General features: G+C 36.8%; 1 protein-coding gene across 2 annotated transcripts in view; it reads right to left on the bottom strand.

Annotated features, from left to right (window-relative positions):
- The window catches only part of TRPM1 (transient receptor potential cation channel subfamily M member 1), a 130,531-nt gene that overhangs the window by 4,779 nt on the left and 106,843 nt on the right, over positions 1–18,909 (bottom strand). Inside the window, exons 16-28 of one of the 2 annotated variants that reach the window (XM_083850970.1) lie at positions 18,156–18,206; positions 16,503–16,643; positions 15,315–15,344; positions 12,564–12,853; positions 11,783–12,011; positions 10,152–10,274; positions 9,688–9,819; positions 8,415–8,543; positions 7,698–7,949; positions 6,862–7,036; positions 3,905–4,049; positions 1,516–1,715; positions 323–455 (exon numbers count right to left, since the gene is read on the bottom strand). In XM_083850970.1, the coding sequence (XP_083707096.1) occupies positions 323–455; positions 1,516–1,715; positions 3,905–4,049; positions 6,862–7,036; positions 7,698–7,949; positions 8,415–8,543; positions 9,688–9,819; positions 10,152–10,274; positions 11,783–12,011; positions 12,564–12,853; positions 15,315–15,344; positions 16,503–16,643; positions 18,156–18,206 (2,030 nt within the window). Of the gene's footprint in view, positions 1–322; positions 456–1,515; positions 1,716–3,904; positions 4,050–6,843; positions 7,037–7,697; positions 7,950–8,414; positions 8,544–9,687; positions 9,820–10,151; positions 10,275–11,782; positions 12,012–12,563; positions 12,854–15,314; positions 15,345–16,502; positions 16,644–18,155; positions 18,207–18,909 lie in introns of both variants that reach the window. The other variant, XM_083850971.1, reaches the window with a different exon arrangement.

Here is an 18,909-nt window from a genome sequence, read left to right as displayed (position 1 = left end):
GATTTTCTCAAGTGGAATCTGAGGTGTAACTGTGATCTTCAGATGGGTGAGAGGGAAAAAACCACCTTGAATAAAAACGTTCTTACAATGAAGCTAACCAAACCAGCAGCCTTAGTGACATGCCATCAGAACAACAAAAAACTTGTTCTTGTGAGAGATGCATCTGCATTGACATTTACCTAGGATTCAGATCACCTTCTGATATGGTGGGGGTTTCTCCGAGATCATAAGTCTACTTTATCTAAACTTCAGTTATAACGAGGACACAAAAAGCAATACACTGTTCCAGGTAAGTGGTTTGGTTTCTTTTCTTAATAGGTACCTTTCAGAGGTAACTCTGATGCGTTCATCATTAGATGACTGCTGCTCATCCTCTTTTTCCTGGAAGTATTCTTCTACGCACTGCTCTTCAAACTCATACAGTTTTTTTAGCTCTTCATCATTCAGAAATAACTCTGCATAAAACAGAAGAAGGAAATGTGTTTCCTTTTCCTAAACTTCTGTCAATTTAAATCCAATTTAACAGATTATTTTGGACATATGGATACTGCAGATTCTATGTCTGCACTAACAGAACAGATGATTTTGTAAACAGGGAATGAGCACTTCGCCAAAGATGGCTATAGCCCTGAAGGCATTATGACTATTATCTGCTTCTACAACCATCCACTAAGGGCTGTATTTTCTTAGCGACCTTTACCCTTTCTAATAATAGTGCTACATGTTGAACAAAGTCAACAGATTTTACAGGCTGAGACTAGAGCAATCTCTGCCAGTTTGATTGTTCCTTAATTCAAGTATCATCCATAAAGAATGACAGTTAAAGGCAACAGGTAACATGATATAACATTGTTTTCCAGACATTCTTCGGATAAGAGCTTCAAAAACTTAAAATCATGTAGGAAAATCCAATGGAAACATAAGCTCGTGGGAACATTTTATCCTTTATTCAGATTTGTCTCCTTTTATCTGTAGCGACTGTTACATTTCCTCTTTTTTTCTGCCCTTATTTCCTTTTTTTAAATCAAAAGCATACTGTGCAAAAGATAATTACTTAATTGCAGAGTGTGTTAGTAGAAGAATCCTCACTGTTCTCCTGTGAAATAGCAGGTGTGTAACATGGAGAAAGTGGGTATGCTCTTGGACACATTGCTCACAATCACAAAGTTGACACTACAGATGACATTTGGAACTGTAATCCCTTCCTCTCAGTTTCCTATATCCCCTTTCCATTGTATGAACTTTACTAGAACTTGGTAAAACCAGATTAAGTGGATGCCACGTATGCTGAAGTATGTTAAAGAAAGCATTCATTAAGCAGCATTGCATCTCGTAATCTTAAGAGCCCAAGGAACTCAACGGCTGTTAACTTCACATCAATTTTGTCCCATACTGTCCTTTGCAAATACACTGGACAGTCAATGCGAACAAAATTAATAGTTCACCACTGGAAAAGCTACTGCTTTCTGCTAATATGGTGCAAAGAGCTAAATTTAGAGAAGATTCCTTGCGTACTCAGTCCTCTGTCACGCTCATCCTGGTCTCCTTCACGCTTCTTGCAGCGACAGCAGACTCTCTTGATGATTATGTACAGGTGGCTGAAGATAATCATCGGCGGTGGGAGGACAGGTCTGTCATGGAATGTCATAATCAGCTGGTACCGCTGGAACTTCCAGACTTGGTTGGATATTGATTTTACCTCAAAGAAGGTATTGCTGAAAGGGAACATAGGTACAGTTTCTATTAGGCCCCTAAGTTTACTTATCATTAAGCAAGAATAACAGTAGAAAATAAATAAATATATAAATAACAACATGAAGCCACATGACTTGCTTGGTTCACTTCTTAGTTGATGCAACTGAACTTGCTGAACTAATGATGAACCTGAACTCATGATATTATTACTCCTTTGGAAGGTAGCAGAACAGAAGGTGCTCTGTATCTCTTATGCACCACTCAAAATAGTCATCATCTTAGACTATTTGCTTCTACTGTATAAAGTGCTTTATCTGTCAGTGAAAAGAAACTTACACAATTTATGAATCATATAATTGGTCTTTTGGGGCTTAGTTATAAAGTAAGTATTTCTATTAACACATTCCAGTATTTGATATTATACAAAGTATTAAATCCATGAAAGGTATTTTGTATGCTAAACCCAGAAGAATCACAGTTTTCTTTTAACATGCTAATCAGCTTGACCTACATAAAACACTTCTCAAGTTTTCACAAAATGTTCTAAATTCAAACTTTGTTCATTCAGACTTCTGATTTGAAAACACTGTGCATACTCTTTTAAAACACGTTGTCCTTGGAAGCTATGGCTTCATCATTTCTACACCAAAATGGGGTGTGTTATAAAGACATTCTGTTTTGTAATTCAGGGGATATGAAGGAGTAGAAAGTGGACACTGTTCAATCCAGAGACGACAACATTCAAGCTTATAAAATGCCAACTATGAGAGAAGATTTGGGTGTTCTGTGTCTTAGATGAAGCTTTTCAAGCTATTTTAAAATATACTAGGACAGTTCACTTCTGTAAGGATGATATTGGCACTCGTCTTTTTACTTTTTCATCCAATTCTTTTCTTTCTGTGCTTTAGAAAATTTACCATCACAAAAACAGTTAAAAAATCTCTTCAAAAACAGAGAATTCTTGAGTACACATAGCTCCTAGTTTCTTTTGGCTAAGCATACATGAGATTACTTACACTGGTAATTGACAATCTGACTTCATTCTGTGTCTCCAGCATAGCAGGAATTCCCCAGCTAGGTCTCACCCCCCTGTAACCATGCTAGGATGGCAGGAGTTAACAGCATGACCTACTTCCCAAACTGCTGATTCCCTGGTCTCTTCAGCCAATAATAGCTACCATTGTAAGATACTTCCCCTTTCCCCTAGCAATGTGACTGGCATTTGAGCACTTTAAAATTCGTGACCTTTTAAGCTACATACATCAAATGAAAGACAGGCTTTGTGAGCTGTAGATTTCTGAGCACAAAATGAACTATTTTTGTGGTTGTGATACCCATCACCTATGCCAGCAAGCCCTGCAACATTGCATATTTACGGACATCCAAATGGAATCACCTGCTTTTCTCAGTTGGTGTTATGGGAAAATGTTAGTAGCAAGTACATGTTTCAATTGTTCCTATTTTTTTTTAATCCCTAGATGATGATAGGAAAAGCATGCAACATAACTGTTGGCAGAAAGCACAGGCTGTAGAAATGCATTTAGTTTTACTCCAGCAAATTCTGGAGTATGGATTTTATGGGTTTATGGAATAACATTAAGAATTTGCACAGTTGCATGTTGCCTGTACTGGCCACACATGTAGCCACAGATCTTGATGATGTGTAGCCATCCTTTCTCTTGGTTCAAGGCAATATACACTCCTGTCATGGGTGGTGTAAGAACTCTACAAAACCCTCTCTTCTTTTTAATCCTAAATTAAAAGCAAAGCAAGAAGAAAAAAGAAGCCAGATGATGCAGTGATAGTAGAAATGCCTTCTGCTTTTGATGCTTGTATTTTCATTCTGCAGAACTATAGTAGAATCATGTTTGCTAATGGTTGTATGGGCTTCCATCACTTATGTAGCAGGTTTCATGGATTCAGTTATCATCTTTACTAAGCAATCTTGAGGCCTGACATATTCCATTAGGCGGTGATTGACGATAGCCAGATTCTTGCATACACACTACTGCAATTGCTGGCAAATTTGTAGTAACCTGTCCTATGCTCTTTCTTTGTATGAACCATTCCAAACATTTGCCAGTCATGTTCATAGAGCAATTAGATTCTGAGTGCAAATGCAAACCCTTGCAAAATCAGTTGAAGGACTCCCACAGAAATTTTATCTTGGCAATAAGAAAGTAAAGATAGTACATGATCATTTACATACTTGAAGACAGCAATCAGCAGGTTTACCAGGAGGATATTTGCCACCAAGAGGTAACAGGCCATAATAGCTGGAGTGAGCCAGGCCCCTGGTATGCATGGAGGGAGGCGTTTACCATCCTCATCGTAAAGATTGTCTCCACAAGGAGCTGAATTAAAAACAGGAAAGGTATTTAAATTGCCTGACAATTGAGAAAAGAATTCACATTTATTTAATAATGACACACACATAAAATTTACCAAACTAAATAAATTTTGCCAATTTATTTCCAGTAGAAAGTATGTATAATTTCTATTCCAAAGTCTGCTTCTAACTACACCATGCAAAAATAATTTCCTGTAATAGTGAACATGAAAGTGACCTCGAGTTTACTGTGTAATGTAGCTTCCTTTCCAAATGGATTTTTTTTTTCCCCTCACAAAATACATAGACTCTCTGGAGTAAGGACTTTTTTTGGAGTTTGGGTAAATGCAGCATGTTTGTTCTGTCTGTAAGTGCAGAGGCAGCCTATCTAATTTCAAATGCAAGGCTAAGCTCTTTTATGGAACCATTTTGTATTAGGTAGAGCGTTTATCAACCACAGGTTCCTTTGCTGAAATCCCTTAATGAATACTAAGTCTGACAATAAGTTCATTACACTTTTAATTTATGTGACTAGGCAAAAACAGCTTATTGAAGCTTTCTGAAAGTGAAAAAAAAAAAATCCAACGTCCCCTGAAAAATACTTTCAAATATTAGACAACATTTTATTCTTACTTACTGTGGAAGAAAATAGATATTTAGTCTACGATTAATCCCAACATATTTTACTTGCTTTTCAAAGATCAGACCTACATTTTTCCTGTTTATCACAAGGAAAGTATAAAAAGGGAGGTCAAATGAATCATAGTATTACTCACATGGATCAATGAAAGTGCTGCTAAAGAAACACTACTATATAGGTAATCAAAGGTAATTATTTATAACATGATATTAATTACAAAAGCTTGGCCAAAACTTCTGATCTGCAACATATATTAAGATGTTTTTCCTCTGCTTGTTTTCAAATGAAACTATTTCAGGAGAAAAACAATTCACATGTGAATATTGGGTAAGCCCTATAATTATGATATCTACTGAATACCTAGGATCTAGTGAAGAAAAAGATAAATGAATGTATTCAGCTAAATGAGATAATCAGCTCTCCACAGAGACTTACGATTGATTTCCATGGCATAGACTGAATGGCATTCCAAAGGAACAAAATAAGAAAGGAGGCAGGGAGAGAAGGAAAGAAAACAATAGAATAATATAAGGAAAACAGAAACCAAGAAAGATGATTGAAAATACAGTTTTGTCACCATGAAAAGATAAGCAACTTAAATGTCGTAACAGTGGAGACATATGGTTAGAAACAATGCATTAGTTAGAACTGCACGGCATTCTGCCATTTCCTTTTCACATTGTGTTCTCCAAATGTTACACAAGGCAGCAAATTCATGATATTAAAATAAATCACAAAATGCTGATGGCAGATGATCATGTAAACTTACAAGATATTTCAGGCAACTAACAAAACTGGCGGTCACCACAAACACAAAACAACTCAAAGTTACCACACTAGATCATTCTTTCAGCTATTATGGAATATTTCCTCCTGATTTTTTATTATTATTTTAAGAATCACTCTGACTTTGAGTCTGCCAGCTGTTTCTGTTGAATAGCTCTGTTTCCATTAATAGCCATGACACTGCTGTTATTAAAGTACAATATCATTAAAGCCCATTTTAATGGCAGTACGGATACTTGCTCGCCAACCCCTAAATGGTGAGCGTAAGAAAAATCACACTATTGAAAGAAACTCAGCCAGTCTTCCCTATTGCTAAAGAATATGTTGCTGTTGAATACCACTGTTCTCTTGCCCATGGGCATCTTCTAAATGGAGTGAACTAGACTGAAAAGCTTCCTGGGCTGCATTAGGAAAAGTTACCAGCAAGTTGAGGAAGGTAGTTGTTCTCCTCTATTCAGCCCTGGTGAAAGCACATCTGGACTGGTGTGTCAAGTTCCAGGCTCCCCAGTACTGGAAAGTATCCAGCAAAGGGCCACAGAAATGTTTAAGATGACTGGAGCACCTGACAAATGAGGCAAGGCTGGGAACTGGGACAATTTAGTCTGGAGAAGAGAAGGCTCAGGAGAGATCTTACCAAGGTGAGATTACACCCAACAGTGGTGGGGAGTAAAGAAGACAGCCAAACTCTTCTAATACATACTAAAGGACGCCAGCTCCATGTTTAACCATCTGTACAAATTTTGAATATTAACAAAAAACTATCAGTAACATGACAGCGTCCATCTCCTCTAAGACACATTTTATTTTAATCTGTGCAGCTTTTGTGTAAGAAATGCTATTTCCACAGCCAAAGCTAATCAAGCAGCTTTATTGTTTTGTTTTTCCAAAGATGTAGAAAAGAAGAACATGAGTGATTTATGAAACTGAAAGATTTCTGGAAAGTAGATAGATGTTAGTAAGAATGTATTAGCTCATTGTTTGTGCTGTGAGCTGGAGATAAAAAGGTATGTATAGTTTTGTCTCCTGTATAAGGTATTTAGTTTTTTCTTATTCTGTTGGAATTGTCTGTTAGTAAAACATTGGTTCAAAGAGAAGTTTAAGAATGATCTCTGTTGATTCCTGGAAGTAAACAGAACATTTAATACTGTTATACTCTCTGATAGGTAAGTATTCCAGATCGCTCTCACTGTTAACTGAATTGGGACATACAATGAGAGACAGGACATGCAGGCAGGGAACAGAAAGTTCTCAGTCTCCTGAGTTTGTCACAAGAAAACCCTCAAGACAAGAATAATTAATCATACCGACAAAACCACTCTAATTCCAAATTAAAAAAAAAATAAATTAATTTGGATCTGATCATCTGCCTCATAAACAGGAAACAGAATCTTACTATGAATTCTACTCTTACGGTCTATCTGGTCTGCGAACACCTCTCCATAGATCATCCAATAGGGCATATAGAAGATGTTGCGAGCTAGTCTCCAAGAAGGCTCTTCATCTGGATGCAGGATAGCTTGACGGGCTACTCCAAAACTCATTAGAACAACAAGCATGATCACCACGAAGTAGAGCATGTCAATCATCTGCAGAGAGACCATACAGAGGGGTTCTTATCATCACAAGCTAGTACAGTGGCATCGGCATGTCTGTTTGCCAACATGCAGTAAAATGATCAAGTCTCACACATTTTCCTAGATAATCTTCCTGATATTATTCTTTGACTTTAACTACTCCTCATGAACTGAACACAAATAAAAATACAGGAAAAAGTCTGTGAATTTATATTTTAAAAAAAGACTTAAAACAGTAAAAGGTTTGTTATTCCTATTCTCTTTTGTATCATGTATCACAGCATTACTATGCTGTGCTTCCAACACAGAGTTTTTCTGTGGTTGCAAAGAGATGACAATCATTGTTGTATCATTTGTCCACAACTGATGGTTTTGTGGATGATTCCTATGTATCAGCAATCTGTTATTGCTATGGCTTTGGGAGGCAGAAGGCAGGCAAAGTGAACAAGCTTTGAAATTGGTTCAGAAATATTCAAAAAGTACCTCCCTCTTGAATCAAGCAATTATTAGCAAGAGTATTCAATCTCACATGTGTGCAAAATTTACAAGGAATTTTTTTTCACAGCCCTTATTCAGAGTCCTACACAGATGGAAAAACTTCTTCAGGATTGTTATTTAAAATCAGAACTGAATTTTGTTTCCTACAAAGTTCTGAAATACATAACTTACTAACCATCTTTCCAATCATCATGACATAAGGTCCCAGATACTTGTTCACACCAAAGATATCTAGTACTCTAATGTACCAGAAAATTATATCGACACAGTAAATCACTCTTCCATAACCCATGTAAGGCTGGTTCTGTAGGCGAAGAATTGCTCCTATCATAAATACTGAAATAGCCACCAGGTCAGTAATATTCCAGTATTCCTGGAGCCAAACTTTCACTTTTTGGCTCAGCTTTCCTGGCTCTGACATCAGAATCTAAAATAAAAAATTAACAAAGACATAATTAGGAGAAATGCCAAGCTACATTTCTGAAGTAACCGTCATGAAAAAAGAACAACCTTTTCACATTTAGTAGGTGGCTGGGACCCCCTCCCATTGGCAGCACAATTTGTCTTAAGCAGCAATATATTAAGTGCCTAGCTGCAACATTTTCTTTTAATCTTTCTTTCTATTTTGGCTTAATTAAGCCTTTGTTGTTGCTGTTGGAATTTATCAATAACATTCAAACCAGAAGACTTACCCAGCAAGGGAAAGTTTTAGGATATGGGAATGGGTCATAAATGAAACTCTCTCCAGTGATTGGCATTTTGGGACTCTGTGGATAAGACAATCTTCTCTCATGCACGGCTTCTCACATTCTGCATAAGTCAATGCCATTATTACCTCTACAAAAGAGCTTTGTTTTGAAGATTATGTGATGTTAGTATCATCAGACTTTACCTCTCTTACTTTCTCTAAAGCCAGTGTCACAATGTAAGAGATGACAATCCATTCCTGGACTGACGGCCACCGTTCCATCCGCACCAAGATGATATAATTAAATAGCATCAAGTAACCCAGGTATGATATCTACAAAAAGGAAATCCTTTATAGACTTTTGTGACATTGATATTAACACATATGAACACATATTTTGAGGCTGTGTGTGACAGATTGAGGTGCTGAAGACTTACTTGTGCAAGGAAAAAGCTTATCTTTCGTGAAGGAAGTGTGCTTGCTACAATGCTCTTGCTACCAGAGCTGTCACGCACAGTGGCAGAGGCCATGGGCCTCCAGCAGATGGATATGATCCAGACAGCTGAATTATCTCATTTGTTGAAATAAGCAGGACAATGCCAAAGCATTTTAAATCAGGCCCTTTATGCCTGTGGCTTTTTAAATCTACAACAGTGTAATTCCTTTACACTATGAAACCATGTTGAATACTTATATTTGAAATTAAATGGGAATTTTCCTTTTAAATTATTATTACAGGCAGCCGAAAGATCAGTGTAGTGCTTTGTGATGATGCGCTGAAACTAAAAACCTACATAATATTATAGCATACTAGATATCAGAAGTCCTAACTTAGAATAAAAAAGAAACCAGTATCTTTCATGCAGGGCACACATGAAATTCATCAGCAGCAGGATGAATATTTCTTTCTGTTTTATTAGAGTTTGGCACCAGACAATTCTTGATGCACTAAAGAGAAAATGAGATGGTTGTAGTTTAGATTGCTTTTAATTATTTAAAAACAAAAAAAGCATCTATTAAGTCTTAGGGACCTGTGCTTCTGTTGAGGTTGCACTCACCTGAGCCTAACTTGACACAGTGAATGGCAAGCACTCATACTGCAGCATTACTTGTTGGGTATTAAAGTGCATTTCAAAGCAGAACAGGATCCAGAGGGCTTTAAAAAGCAAGGGAATCCAGTCTAGCGTGGACTGAGTGACTGGACTATGCAGCTCGCATGGTCTGGCTTATGTTTAGCTAGCCAGAGCCTCCTTCAAAGTGTGTAGGAGCTTTAGAGGGTGACAGCATAAGCTACAGTTACTCGTTCTGTTTCACTGTCTAAGCATTTTTCTCTGAATAAAAGAGTGCTTTACTCATCAGATTCCATGAAAATCACTATTACGTACATATTATGTGGTTATTATTTTTACATTGCAATCCTTTAAGTTTCATAGGCATGAGAAAAACGATCACTGTCAGCTTAATCACCATGACTTACTGTGTAGAACCAAAATTTGACAATAGGTGCATTATAGAACTCGTAGATCTTCGTTCCAATTGGAAGGCTGTTTTGTTTTTTATTTCCATTCTCTTCATCTCCTTTTCGGGAGCCTGTATCCACATTTGCATCCTGAAAAAAATGAAGTTGTCAGTTTTCACTGATACATTAAAAATAGTAGCTTTTCTCATTTATAATCCCAGCCAACTGTTAGCTTCAAAACTCCTCCTCCGAGCAACAGACCTCCAGTTGTCTTTTCTTAAAATACAAAATCTCTCAGCTATAGTAAATCTATACAACTATACAGATAATTTACATGCCCTGAGAATACAGCCTATATACTTCCAAAACCCTTCACTGATTCTTCACAGAGGCAGTTGTGATCTTAACCTCAGTGACCTACAGCACAGAGAACTTAGAATACTGAGCACTCTTAGAACTTCCTGATAAGCTCCAGCACTGACCACATTTTCGTCCTCTTTTTCTTTGCCTTCTTCATTTTCTCTTGATGTCTGGTAAGAATAATCATCGTAACTGCGAAACTCTAGGAAAAGGATGGTAGGAGGGAAGAGAATCCCCATTATAACCTGTACAACAAGAAAGAATTCAACTCAGACTGCAATACTTGTTTAAACTAATAGTTTTCATAAAAAAGGCTAATCCCATAAAAAATCTTTTCTTTTGCACAGTATTCAAGATACTCTGCTATCCTTAGGCCTACAAAAGTAATAAATGTGTAGCACTTAAATATTGTCAATAAGCTATTGTATGAAAAGATGACACTGGAACACTTTCCATCTCTATGAATATACAGCATGTAAAAAAAAAAATCTGTGCTTCAGAATTAGAGTTGAGCAGAGAAATTCCATGGAATGATATGGTAGCAGCGGGAGGAGGGCTTTAGATTTCTTATTGAACTTTATAGTTACTTTACTCAACCACTGTAATTAGTTTTTAGTAGTTAAAAAACTTGTGAAAGGTAAAGGAAAATTTGTAGATAGTACCTGGAGAATTCTTTTACTGTACGAGAATGCAGAGATACGGAAACACAGGCATGAGTTGCCAAAGTGCAGAAAAAAAGTAAAAGAGAGGAATGCAGGTAACAAAATTAGAACATTAGCAGGTTGATTAATGCTTTGGAGAAAAGAAGGGAAATCAAAGAACAGATTTAGAAATCACCATGATGAAAACTGAAAGGCAGACACAGACCTGAAGATTTTAAATGGCTTTAAGTGGCAGATGGGGGAAAGTGGAAAGAAGTTGAAAATGACAGAGGGAGTGCAACATGCGTGTGAGTGACCTCAGGAGCATGACCTGGGAAGGGTGGCAAGGCACTCTGACAGGGGGGGATTAAGAAAATAAGGAGGTGAGACTGAAGACGACATCATCATGATGGGCCTTCAAGTGGAGGACAGCATCTGCATTATATCATGAAGAAAAGATTATATTCACCTAAAAATGCACAAAAAAAACCAACACAAACACTGCTCTATTTCCTTAATATTGGCTCACTCATGTTTCTCTTTGTGGCAGCTTCCTCACATTACTACTTTTTTTTTTTTCCCAAACCCAATAATCAGGAAATATAAAAATCAGTACAAAGGATACAATCATCAAATCGTAGAAGAAAGGAAAAAAGATCACATGATTTCACACAATACAATTGCACAGATTTCAATCTTGACTCTGTGTCTTCTGGTACAACACTAATAAGAATCTGTTCAAGTCTGGTTCCTTTTCTCTCCGTCTTCATTGTGTGGACCCCTAGAGATCTTTTTGCTTTTATCCAACTAATTTTTAATTTGGGATTCATGTTTTAGATGAACAGATCTCAATATTTATTGAAAGCCACAACTTTGCTCTCAGGTTCCAACCACATTAAGCCTTCTATAGGTCACTGTCATGTCATTTTCCTTTGTCACGGGATAATGTTCCTTAGACTTCCTGAGTTTAGAAACAAAAAATAGGATATTCCAAACAGGTATGTTCTGAAACCATCTTTAATTAGTAATCTAATTTGTTCTGTGTATACACTATATATAATGTAGTATTATTTGCAACCATATCTTTGAAAGTAAATGCAGAACAGAAATACCTTAAGTCCTGGGTTTTTCCGCATACGTAGTCGCCCCATCCACATATCTGTTAAAAGCATCTGACTGCATGTGTGAGCAATGAAGTCCCTGTGTTTAGCTGCCACAGCCAGTTTCAGGCAGGTAGAATTACTCCAATTTTTCAGTTCATAGGTCAGTAGTTTCATGGCAATCTGCTCATCATGTTTGTAGGACTGATCCAAGAGCTCAACTGCCAGCTGGCCAAAATCTCTGGAAGATGCAAGGTATGTCTAGTGAAGTTTGATTTAGCAATCAGCATTTGCTTGCATTTGGGATTTTCATTCTATTCATATAGGGTTACATCTTCCCATACACAAAGACAAGAACAACCGAGTCTCGAACTTGATTTGGGACAGTCTACAAAAATTCCAATTAAATTTTTAGTGTCTGCAGACTATTGGTATAAGCTTATACCAATAACATCTTTAGACCAGTTTAACTATATCATCAGATACCCCTTAATTTATGCGATCATATCTTGAAAATAACATTGTGAAAAAAAACTAGCTGATTTACAGAGAAAGAAGCTGAAGAAAGAATGTGTGCCATCAGAAAAAATGCAAGTCTTCTCCTTGCTAGCACTGCCTTCGGACTCTCAGAACAAATTTTGGCTTGTTTACTGTTGATAACTAGGCTCCAAGTCACATTCAATGAACCTACAGTCTAGAAATTAATTGTACTCTACTAAAAATCTAGCTTTTCAGCAGGTCCAACAACCCCCTTTTATCAGGTAGAGGCATACTTTGCACCAGGTCTACTAACTTTGAGTTGTTGTCCAGATCCTGAGAGATGTCATCCACTAGTTCACTCTCAGAAGACTCATGGGCCATAGATTTGTAAAGCTTACAGGCAACAAGTGCCTTGGCCATGGTTTCCTCTCCTCGTTGCCAAAGGAAGAGTGCCATCTTTTGCCGTTTCATCAGCACAGCCCATATCATAAGTTCATGAAATGGATACTGAAAGCGGCTGACTTCTGGGTCATCCACATCAATATCGATCTCTTCCTCCTTTTTCTTCTTCTTCTTCTTTCCTTTTGTGGGAGGCTCATCATCCTGAGAAGAAAAGAAGAGAAATTCTTCCTATCAATCTTTAACAGCTAATCTGACAATGGCACCATGCACAGGACGCATATTGAGAGGATATATTACTCTCTTTTTCTTTTTGCTGAAGCAAATGATAAAAAAAAAACTACGAAGAACATGTGAAAGAGCATGCACTGGGCTAGCACACACGTTAATGTTTTATTCAGAGAACCATTTCTTGCATGCTTAACTACAAGTCACCATTTTGGATAAGTACAGTAGAATCCTATTGTTCTGAAGCCATCACTTTGCACTGCATTGTAAGTGGATCTCTACCACATGTGTAGTTGCACCAGTTGATTTGCAGTGAATTAATATTTAATACATTCTACTGCAGTGTAAATGGAGCTTTAGCAAACCTGAATTCACTGTGAACGTTCCACTCTAAGTTTTTATTTGATATGTCTATATCTATTCCGGAAGAACAGTGCTGCATATCTTACAGATATCAAAGCAGTCTGCAGATCGACATACAGGTGGAGAGAGTGGTTAACATGCAAACAGAAAAGACAGGCAGATAGTGTCCTTCAGAACAGCAAGATACTAAAGGGAGTGTTCACCTTTGAATAAGCAATCTCCTCTTATGTATGCTGGGCAAACGGAAGGTTTAAGTATCCCGTTTCTTAAAGGGATAGAGAGGATAGGCCATTACTACAGGAACCAACATGGAAGTAACTGAAGGGAAGTACTGACAATGAAGCAGGATCCTGAAGGGAGAAAAGCCATGATTGGGTAAATTAAGGTTTAAATAATGTAGGAAGAACATTGCATTTATAGGTGTAGACAGAGATTATCACCATTGTAGGCCTTGATTCCAATCTCAGAATAGGATTGCAAGTAAAAGCAATTACCATCCTACAGAATCAATTTCTGTTCATATAAGCGGTCTCAGCCTAAAGCACTACTTTATGACAATTATAAACTTAAACCCAAATTCAGGGTCCAGCCTTACACCCCAGGTTTCCAAAAAACCCTCTTCAGTTCAACAATTAAGCATGCATTTCTCTTTCAGCGGTTCTAAAAACTGCGAGTGGTGACCTTGGTGTCTTACAGAAAATTTAGGGGTCCTTAACTGCATGAATAAATTGCACATGAATAAATTGTAGAGCATCTTTGAAGCACAAAGCATAAAATCTCAAATGGAGGAACAAAAATCAGGTACTCCTCACGCTCTGAAAGGCAAATTAAAACAAAACCCTGGGTAGGAAAGAAAGTGCCAAGGAGCCTAAACTTCTTGTTTTAAAGCTGCTAACACTGGAAGTGAAAATAAAAATTGGAGATGCATGAAATTACTGACCACTTCAGTAAAAGAAAAGTTCATTTTTCATTTCAACATTTTCTTTTAGAAAGAGGGAGTGAGCTACACCCACTATCAAGTGCTGAGAACACTTCAGTTTGTGCCACATAAACCACTTCCCACTGAAAGAGGAAAAATCAAAATTTGCATTTGGAGAAGCATTAAGTAACCTACATGTGATCAAAACTGATCAAACAAGGCTGCACCTCTGAGTGGCTGAGCTTTTGGCTTTGATCCATCAGAAAATATGAAGTTGAGCACAGAAATTAAATTCAACTTGAACTTTTCTTTGTGGAGAAGAAAGCTGCTTATCTGCTGGGGGAAACAGAGGCTTTCGTGTGCGGGTAGAGTTCACATCAAATATAACACTAGCAAAATGTACATATATAGTGTTCAAATACTATCACAGCACTAATAAAGGCATACGTCATAGAGAAATGTCCTTAGCCTCTTTAGGTAAATGCTCTCCTGCTATGTATAAATACATTTTTCAGAAACAAAAGCAACTGCCTCCAGAACAGGGTGCGCATTTAGGCATCATCCCAGACTTGATCCTGATCAACTCAAAATTTCTGCAGACTGACAGGTAATTGAGGCAGGTTTTGGACTGAAATTCTGGTTCAGTTCCATCTCATATTTACAAAGCATGGTGTCATCAATGGTAGCAAGGATCTTTTATAGTGGAAGACTGCACTTAACATGCCATAACACCTTGTTTTCTCCATCCGCTTAAATGCTTTGTCTATGATAAAACCTCATTTGTGCTTTAATTGTTACTTCATGGTTTAAAGAGATTTGACTATAAGCAGCACTGTTGGACTACACTCTCTCTTCAACATCATCGGTGTTCACATCTGAATGATTTAATCTACAGTACATTCCCGCATGAAACGTGTTATTACATAATAATGCTGAAAACTGCCTGTGGATTACCATGCAAAGCTTTAAGCAGCTCTTAAGACCCTACCCATAAAAAAGTCAGAAGTATTTCAGAGGCTGTTTGCAAAACGCAAGATCCTCTCTAGTTACAATTTACTTTAAGCCACAATAATAGTGAAAAAGCTAAGAGCAAGAGCAGATTTGTACCAAGAAATGCACTGCTAAAACCAGTATTTTACAATAAATCCAACTTACCTCCATCCCTAGTAGTTTAAGAGCTTTCGGCTGAATATTAAAATAGAAAAGAAAGTTAGTTAGATGGGAGGCAAAATTCAAAGACCAAAAAATACCAAGGAAAAACACATTTTCATTAGAATTACTCTTCTAAATAATTGTATCAATAATGGTGCAATTAATTAATCTCCCACTTAATTGTATTTGCAGGAATGCAATGGATTAGAAAATGTTTTCCATTCTGCACCCAAGTGAAATCTTTTGATTCAGACAAAATAGTTAAATATAATTCAATAACTGACTACTTTGAGAATTAAAATCATAATATGTTCATGTTCACAAAAAAAAAAATGAGTCTAAGCAAAGTGTAATGAACTGACAGGAAACAGTAAAAAAAAAAAAAAACAGGTCTTCAAACCTCTCATATTTTCCCATAAAAATATTCCCTCTGTTGTATTATGAAATCTCTGCTTTACATTTTCTGTAAAAGGTTTATTTGTAAGTTCCATCAGATAGTACTACACAATATATATATACACTATATCTTGGCTACGGAATAGTTTACTTGGGGTATGAGTGGCCTTCTGACCATCTGAAGCAATTGCTTTTTGTAATTACGTTAGGAAGCTTCACTTGATCTTCAAACCTGAACCAAACAAACAAGTAAGGTAACAAAAAGAATTATTCTACTTGCTCAGAACAGAATTTTTAACAAAGCAAGGCCTGTGCTTGATATTCTCAAAATTGATCCATAACTACAAAATGCTTTACTGAGACTATAGTGGTTTCTGCAGGGTAAGATTTATGCTCAGAGCAGTTCCTTAGAGGACTCATTTAATTACTTGGCAAATAGACCTGAAAGTTTATTTTATACAGTTTACAGTTCAAGCTAAAAGGTCAAGCTACAGCTTAAAGTAGGAATAAGTACACATGCAGACAGGACAGATAGAAATCCTTGGATTGTAAACTACTAAAATAAGAGGAAATTTACCTTCAGGTCAATGTATTTACCACCTTTTGGGCCTTCCTATCCTTCAACATGGATGTGTTACAGGATCCTTATATAGCTTCACTATCAGAGTTTCAACATCAGTCTTACAGCATTTCTTTAGCATTGGACATGCAACGTTTCACAACGATAAAGGAACAAAGTACTACCTATTTTTACCATCAGCATGATGGCCACATCCAGAATTAACTCATTCTTACCCTTTTTGGTCCAAATAAATTATTATAAAGAGTCCGAAAACTTTTTCGAGTATAGTTGCAGCGATAAGCTCCACCCATGAGATATTCAAGTACAAGACCAATATCTATTAGGCTGATATGATAATCTGGTGGAAGATTTCCCTACCAAAAACAAGCAAAATAAAAAACAAAACAAAATAAGGACTTGGGATAAGAAAAGATAATGTACATTAAATTGCCTGACTAGATATATTGTTTCATGTTTATACTGGTACAGTGGTAATATTTATAGCCACTGGTCTCAACCTCTCAATATTTGTACAAAATTAGTGATAACCAATTCACATCATGAAAATTTTGGGAGCCAGATTTTTTTTTTTTCTGGCAGTATTTATAGTTGAGGACAAATTTTCATTTGTGATTTACTTGTACAACATGTCAGTGTCCATATAAGCACAAGTTGTTTGCAAGAGTTAAACTGGTGAATTTAAATAACTTTGTACTGATCATTATTAATCCAGTATAAAAGCATGACTCACTTATTTTCATAGTGAATATCAGGTACACACTGTATTTTATAGAAACTTGTATTTTGAAGTAATATTATCTACAGAGTTGACTACAATGCAGAATGATTTCGATTAATATGTAGCCCAGAATCAAAGAAAAAGACTATAATTTCCACCATCACACTTAAGAACTGTATAGTTGTATTAATTCTCCTAGAACCATGAGCTGAAAACTTTACTTAGTTGCTCAAACTACATCCTACAACATTAAATGCTTCTACAAGACCACTGAGTAGCTGCTACAATGAAAGAACTATAACCTAAGCAAACACATCACCTCCATGTTAACCCAACTGAATCCCCGAGACTGTCGCTGAATGAGCGAGCCATGAAAATGCAATGAGGAGAGACAGACAGAAAGCAGAATGCAGAAGAGCATTAGTGACACTCAAAAAGACAAACACTGAATGAGATAAAGTAAACTATGAAGTAGATCACTACAAATTACACATTAAGCCAGTACTGCATAATTCCCACACTCAAGCCTCCCCAGGATAAATGGGAGTTTTCCTTCCAAAAAGGAAGACCATTCATTGTAGTTACATTTTACTGAATAAAAACTCCAAAATCTCAAAGACAGTAAATATGTAACAACAGATTTTATAATTACCCTGTTAATGAACTAATTCATATGTAATGGAAACAATTAACATATTTAGGACTGCTAGCACTTAGAACAGATGTTCTCCCAAGGACTACCTGGGAGAAAAGTAACTGAATAACATACAGGGAAACAAACAAAAGGGAAGAAATTATGTTCTGGGAAGTGGGGCTTCCAGTAAACTTAGCAAGCCTTTCCTTTCACTCCTCCTTTGTAACACTGCATTGGGAGCTTCTTGTGGAGAAGAAACAGTACCAAAATCGAAAATGATACAATATTAGAAGCTATACTTTCCTATCCATTGTTTTTAAATTACTAGTAATGCAATACAGCCATATCCAAATTAGACTGACACCATTATTTGCCCCAAGAAATTATATGACTTTCCTTAACAGCTACCATCTCAATTTTAAATGTCTGTTTTCCTCCATGCTGTGCTTGCTTTTACAGTTGACTCATATTGTTAATGTAATCATGCAAACGTAGTGCAGCTGTTAGGCTTACCTTTTTCACATCTCTAACTAGCAAATGCAGCGTATTTGGAGGGCCCAATCTCTGAAACAAAAATTACTCACTGTCCATTAGAGCTTCAATAATTCATATTTTTCACAAACACAAATAGCCCTGTACGAAGAACTTCAGGAAAGTATGTGCCATCACATTTAACAGGGGTGAAAAGAAGGAACTGGGCTACAGTGACAAACACAGTATTAATCAAGAGTTGTATAGTCCCTTTCTTACAATGCTTTACGCAGTAGTTCAATGATCTTGATTCAAGTCACAGCAGTTTTTGGTACTGTCTGAACTTATGCTTTCCAGCAGGAGCCATAAAGGATTAGAGGACTAGACTTAAGTTATATGTTGTATGACTGCTGCCCTGGACTACCTGCCACTTAAACGACAGCGAGAAAACACTCTAGAAGTAGTCATGTTCTTGAAGAATTTGCTGTGGTTTGGGCAGGGGAGAATATAAATAAAGAAGCAGGATGTCCTACAGTTTGGGGAAAAACGTTTTGTTTTTCTGGGCCACAAAGAAAAATGATACTGACTTATTGGTTCTTTAAATGTTCTTAACATGCATTTTAAACACGTCATTACATAACAAAGTATAACAGCTTCTAAAAGCTGCTACAAGCTCAGTCATCAGGAATGTGCATATGTAGGGAAACATCAGGACACTGTGTAATAGCAATGGCTCCCTCTACTGCTATCCAACTTCTCTGTATTGCTGCGGCTCAGCTTTTTAGAGACCAATTTT

Source organism: Anser anser (genome assembly GCF_964211835.1).
Source record: "Anser anser genome assembly, chromosome: 10".
NCBI classification, from domain to species: domain Eukaryota; kingdom Metazoa; phylum Chordata; class Aves; order Anseriformes; family Anatidae; genus Anser; species Anser anser.
The sequence above is the reverse complement of the archived record's forward strand: the minus strand, read 5'-3'. Positions and strand labels throughout refer to the sequence as shown.